This window comes from Aplidium turbinatum, chromosome 4 (genome assembly GCF_918807975.1).
Source record: "Aplidium turbinatum chromosome 4, kaAplTurb1.1, whole genome shotgun sequence".
Lineage (NCBI taxonomy): Eukaryota > Metazoa > Chordata > Ascidiacea > Aplousobranchia > Polyclinidae > Aplidium > Aplidium turbinatum.
This window is the reverse complement of record NC_137475.1, coordinates 5,998,983-6,005,332: the sequence shown is the minus strand read 5'-3', so window position 1 is coordinate 6,005,332 and position 6,350 is coordinate 5,998,983. Positions and strand designations below refer to the sequence as shown.

The 6,350-nt window shown below is 37.7% G+C and overlaps 1 protein-coding gene across 1 annotated transcript; it reads right to left on the bottom strand.

The window, feature by feature from the left end:
• Nucleotides 1–4,702: 4,702 nt before the first annotated feature.
• Nucleotides 4,703–5,494, bottom strand: LOC145769616 (uncharacterized). The gene has a single exon (XM_082581287.1). It carries the CDS (start codon nt 5,477–5,479, stop codon nt 4,808–4,810), a length of 672 nt encoding a protein of 223 aa, XP_082437413.1. The 5' UTR covers nt 5,480–5,494; the 3' UTR covers nt 4,703–4,807.
• Nucleotides 5,495–6,350: the final 856 nt, after the last annotated feature.

Sequence of the window (6,350 nt, the reverse complement as noted above, 5' to 3'; positions counted from 1 at the left end):
TTGTTTATAAACCTTTTTGTAATTTTTTTCTTACATAACATAAAAACTGAATGGGCCACAGAACTTTTATGCAAACAAAAATGGGCCACGAAAGAAAAAAGGTTGAGAACCACTGGTTTAGTCGTTTATTTGTGCGTCAGCAAAATCTTACATTTTGTTGACTCTGTGTTTCTTGATGTTGAATCAACGTAGTTAGAAGTTTGCGGCGGCAAAGGCAGCTTGTACCTTTTTGTGTATGAGGAATTATTTCTCTTCTCTTTAAATTTGTACTATAAATGACGTCTGTGCTTGTCATGTAAAGCTTGAACTGTAGTGTACTTAACATTGATAAATTTCCCTCTTCCGATTTTGCCTGGTGGTACACTGCAAGGGCACAAAGCTGTTATAATGCAGCCTAACTGCGCATTCGATTGCGCGGTGCGCTTTAGCTGAACGAGTACTGCGAATTCGTAGTTAAGCGATTATTGCACAAGCGATGCCTAAAATTCGCTCGAGAACAAACAAAAGGCGCACTTGACCTACTTCTTAGTACAATTGATCTACAAGTAGCAAGGCACTTAAAAAGTTAAAACTGGATTGTCTAAGGTGTAATTTGACCAAATGAGAGCAAAGTTTGTTAAAAATGGCTGCGCATTACCCAGATTCACTATACGGTGAGATCATCCTCCCATGGGTTGATGAAGAAGCTGGCGTAAATGTTGGCCGTTGGGGGAACTAACATTAATAACCTGAGGTATGCTGATGACACTGTCTTGGTGGCTGATTCGGAAGCAAAACTACAAAATTCGTTGTACAAAGTACAAAATTCGTTGAACAAAACATCGAATCAATTGCAAAATTTTCTTAACAAGTATGATAAGTTATTGATGAGTAGGGAAGAGGAAAACAAAGCAATTTTCAAAGTATAGATTACTTTGGACATCCAGCGTGCATGCGAGATGGCACCTGGAGCATTGACTGAAAATGACATGCTTGTAGGCAAGGATCCTCCTAAGAAAATAATGCTTAAGCACAAGAATTCTTTGTAATCTTTCCTGACTAGGCGTGAGTGTTCACCACTTTTAAAATAATCTTCACCAAACTGTAACACCTGTTCACAACGGCGCTGTAAATTACGTGGCAATGTACTGATGTCGAAGAGGTCAAACTAGTAAACGTTAATTTTGTGCCAATTCATCTGCAACAGAGTGAAAGCCTTTTCAGAAGGAGATGTTGTTTCACCAAATACTTTTCTGCATGCTGCACCACAACACAATTCATACACATGATGTTTACATGCCAGCAAAAGCAGTTTCCTTCCCAGATATTGCTGAAGCCTGACTATAACACCGTTTCGAAGACCAGTGTTAACTGCAGTGGTATCAAAACAAAATCCAACTATTTTATTTTTAATCGCTGGATAATTCTGGAGTTCAGCTTAAATGAGTGAGGCCTCATTCTCAGCTGTACTTGCTTTGCTATGCATTCCTGTTATTGACAATATAATGTTATTGGTGGGATTGAGAAGTGAATGAAAGATGATAGTAAATGAAGGATTATCACAAAGTGGTTAGTCATGTCTAAAGTAACTGCAATATTTATTTTAATGCATATTCAATGATAGTTAAAACAGGCTATCGTCGGCTCCAGCTCGTGTCCGAGCATTGGTTTTGTCTTCAAATTGAATTTGGTTTTGGATGGTGATGTCAGATGTCGTAACATGCTATAGCATGTAGACAACAGTACATGCCTGTAAAAGTCTTATCTGCTTACTAATGTAAAACTGTCATTGTTTTGGAAGTTGTATACTGCTTTTGTGTTATTCATGATTGCATCAAGAATATATAACTGACCTTAATAGCATTTTTGTCATTGCACAAACACCTTTCAACGTAAAAATAGGCAAAAACATGTTTTTTTCATTTTACTTGAAAAATTCAATAGTTAGGCTCTTATAATGTATTGACAACAGATAGGAACTTAGCTGTTCTGCAGCTTTTAAAAAAAAAATTTGATCTAGCTTAAGCGGTTGTGGAGTTATAACAATTTTGTGATTTTTTACACGTTGTCATGGAAACGAGCATTGAGGAGGCCCAAAAACAAAATCTAACCAAAAAATAATTATGGCATTTTGATTTGGTGGTTGAGCCACAACTTTTGACAGAGTTGCTAAGAAATCAGAGAAAGTCACCAAAATTTGGTACAGCCTATTCAACATGCATAGTTTGTCGTTTTTTAACCTAAGTTTGATCAATTATATCATTCAAATTCCAGTGAACCTATGTAGTATGTACGGTACTATTGATTATTACATACATACAGAAGTGACACAACAATACAGTATGGTGCACAAGGTTGGTTTCAGTGACTTAGGATCCCTTTGTATCGTCACCAAACAAACTTAAACATTGTTTTTCAAAGCTCAAAGGTGAAATAACTAAGTATATATATAATAAATGACAAACCATGGAAGCTATGCTTTAGGGTGGCTCTTATTTGGCAAAAAATGAAAAAAATTTGAATTTTGTGTGGGACACCCTTTGAAAAGGTGAGGTTGTCAGAAAAAATAACTCCTGCAAAAAAATTTTTGACTTTGAAATTGATTTAGAGGTGGCCCTCCCCCCCTAAAGTTTTGCGCCCTCCTCCCAAATACCAAATCTGCATATCTCAAAAACTGTTTGAGCTAAAGATACGGTTTTTGTGTCAAAAGATGCAGAAAGCATGATTTCCTATCTGCTTTCTGAACAGTGATTGCGTCTATCTTGATTAGAAAAGCAGTTATTTAGAAAAAACCTGTTTTCGGTATTCTAGCACAAAACAGTGCTAAACAAGTATTGTGGCCCAAGCTATTCAATAAACAAAGTTCATAAACTAACCTGTAAAACTGGTAAAGTAATAAACGAAATAAGTATTCCTAAACTTTTATGCATTCATGAATAGCTAAAATGCCCGTTTTTTGTCATATTCCTTGAAGAAACTCCTGAGTGTGGAATCTGCTTTCAAGCTTCAGGTGCTATGCATTGCACTTGTTGGAAGGCGAAGGCGATTTATGCAAAAGCTTGGTCTGCATTTATGGTATCTGTCTGAAGAAATGGTTGAACTAGCCTTGTTTGACTCTCGATTGTCTGTGGAAAGTAACAAGGTAATGGTGGCAACCATGTTAAATGAAACAGCAGAACGTCCACCAAGGAGACGAAGCATCAAAGTAGATGCGTTTCTTAGCAATAAGGGTCTAGAACAGTATTGCACCTCTAATTCAAAATGGTTTCAGCTGTTGGGTGAAGATGAAGCAATAATTAGACTTTCAAAGGATCCTGCTCATTGGACTGAAGATGGTGCATTTATTCAAGCTTTACACATGGCGAAGGGACTTTCAGTAGTCAATGACAGAGCAGAGAGAGGAGTTGCTCTCAGTCTAATCCCGGATTTTAACAAACTCTCAACTGAAGATGAGTACCAACTTCAGTTTCTTTTGCAAGTTGTTACTGAACACAGGAAACTGTTGAATCCAAATTCCAACAAGAACAATATTGTCGATTCTTCTTTGTTTAAACCTTCTTTGTTACTCCAGGGGTCAAGGGGCTCTATCTTTTACCACCCTTGGGCAGTGCCGATGTGGTTTAGATGCTTGAGCAGGTGTCGAGTAGCAATTGCATTGATTCGTCATCCAGTTCAAGCAGACCACGCACACCATTTGGCGCAGTTACAGATGGTGTGGTCTGTGGTTTGTTCCTCTATGCCACACTCACAGATTGCGGATGGAGCCATCCCCAATTTGTGCATGTTTGAGCGGAATAGTCTGACTCCAGTAGCCCAGCACGCAGGCGGTTGTGCCACACCCAGGCCTTCCTTGGCAAATTATGCATTCTGGTTGGATGGGGGCTGGTGTCGGAGATAAAACTTTAGAGCCTTGAGGAGTTCTTCTTCCTCTCTGAGCTCTATTTGTTGTCCTCCCAGGTAGCCGCGCTGATGGATTGGTTTTCAGCGGTTTTCATCAGGAGTTGTGCGTCACATACAAATGGGTGTCTCGATTTCAGTTGGCGAGGATGCTCGATTGCTCGCTCACAGACTTGTAGAGACTTGAGTGGAGCAAGTGGTTGGGGTTCGTAATGCCGAGAAAGAGACAGGATGGCTTCTTCGCGACAAAACTCAGCTGGTTGGTTGCCTGCAAGGACAGGGAAATTGTCCGATTGTGTACAATGTGTAGGTCGCAGACATCCTGTCACGATACGCAAGGCAATATGTAAAATATTGTCGATAATATCGCTTCTTGCAGTACTGACCAGAATTACATTTTGAAATGAATATCGTTACCAGTGTTCCCTCTAAGGTGCAAAAATTAAGAAAAAAAAACGAAATTTTGTAGATGGTTTCGTGGTCACAAAAAAGGTTGTAAAATCAACATTTGGTCAAATGCGTTTTTTCTAAATAACTGCTTTTCTACTCAAGATAGATGCATTCAATGTTCAGAAAGCAGATAGAAAACCATGTTTTCTGCATCTTTTAACACAAAAACCGTATCTCTAGCTCAAGTGGTTTTCGAGATACGCAGATTTGGTATTTCGAGAGAGGGCACAGAACTTTAGGGGGGGAGGGCCACCTCTAAATCAACTTCAAATTTAAAAAAAATTTGCAAGAGTTATTTTTTCTGACAACCTCACCATTTGAAAGGGTGTCCCATGCAAAATTCAAAAACTCAATTTTAAGAGCCACCCTACTATGCTTAGATCAAAAAAATGATAAAAATCATACACTGTCTTAACCAAAACAAGTTTCCATCATATTGTTTTTTACAAAACGCAACAAAGTATTCCCATAAACTTGTCTGCTAACTTTCAGTTCTATCTCTTATGCTACGGGCTTTTTTAGAAAAATTTGGCTTTCTCTTTTTGAAAGCAACAGGCTCTATAGAATCGCTATCTACTGAAGCCAGACGCTTTTCAGTAAATTTTATTTCCGTAGATTTAGGTTTAGCTGCAACTAAAGGAACCGTTTGTTCATTTGGAGTTTCAGTTGAAGACTCTACAGTCACCCATTTTCCAAATGGTTGGGTGTTGTTCTCAGTTTTAGTATTTTTAGCAGCAGCATCGCTGTCATTACAAACAGTACTGGTTGAAGCAGAAAGTGAAGATACATAGGGTTTAGGCTTTTTACTGACAGATTTAAAAGTCTCCTGCTTGGCAGGTTTTGAACTAGTTGGTACTTGTTTCTTTAAATACTTTTCTTCATCTGCTTTATTTTTGATTATGCCTTGATCTTTTAAATCTTGCATGTAGCTTTTTCTTGCAGCTTCTTCCATCTGCTTTAAATATAAACCGGCTTTAGAATTTTCCTTAGCCTGTTGCATGCTCCTCTTTTTGATTTCATCCAACTGTTTCTTTTTCTTTTCCTGATGGCTCTTCCCACGTTCATGAAAATCTATACTTGCCCTATTATCTCCAATCCAACATTTACAAACATCACAAAACTTTCTAGGTTGTGACTTCCAATAAGAAGCCATTTTTAAACAACGACGTTTATTGCTGTATTGAAACACAGAAGTTTAGATTCAAAGCAGCTGTTACTTCTAGTACTAGAATACAGAATTAATAATATTAAAATATTTTTTAAACCTGTTCTTTTATATTATAAAAGAACAGGTTTAAAAAAAAATGTTTATATATGCTTCTATGCCAGAAGATATTGTTTAAGCCATGGCTTTTCAAACTTTTTTGCTTGCGACTTTTTTTAATCTACAAAATTTTTTTGCCAGGGATATCTAGAGAAGGGGATATGAAGGCTTGCAGCGATTGCCTTATTCTCATGACACTACCAGGGCGGTAGTTTGTAGTGCTTTAAACATGTGGTTCTTTTTTAAATTGTAGAAAGTTTTGTAGTGTAGCTGGTACAATGAGCTACAGAAGACAGTTAGCAAATGTTACGTAGACTGTCGTAGAGCATATTTAAAGAATACTTGTTTACAAAGACAGTTGAAAAGTTACCAGTAAGCTGTTTTTTTTAACAAAGCCTTTGCAGTAGGCTAGATGTAAAGCAAGTATTATATATAGGTAGTTGAATTAACAAGCAACCATGAGCATGCTGTGAATATCCAGGCTAGGGTGGATAAAAAAAAATGAATTTTTGATTTCGGCTTAGTGCATTTGCCAAAAGTTGCAGTTTGGGCTATCTTTTACATTGGTACTTGAAAAAACATTTTTTGACCCCGTTTGACCCCCATCCAAGAGCTTTCTAGTGGCCGCCGAGCCAAAATTTCTTTAATTGGCTATAAATTTTTTTCTAGTGGGTGTAGGCATAGGCGTCATTTCAGGGGTGCGAAGGGTGCTTGAGCACCCCAAAATGAAAATCTAAGGTAACAACATAAATGTGAGAGC

Excerpts from the sequence above, each read along its gene's own strand:
- LOC145769616 (XM_082581287.1), bottom strand. The coding sequence starts at position 5,479 with ATGGCTTCTTATTGGAAGTCACAACCTAGAAAGTTTTGTGATGTTTGT.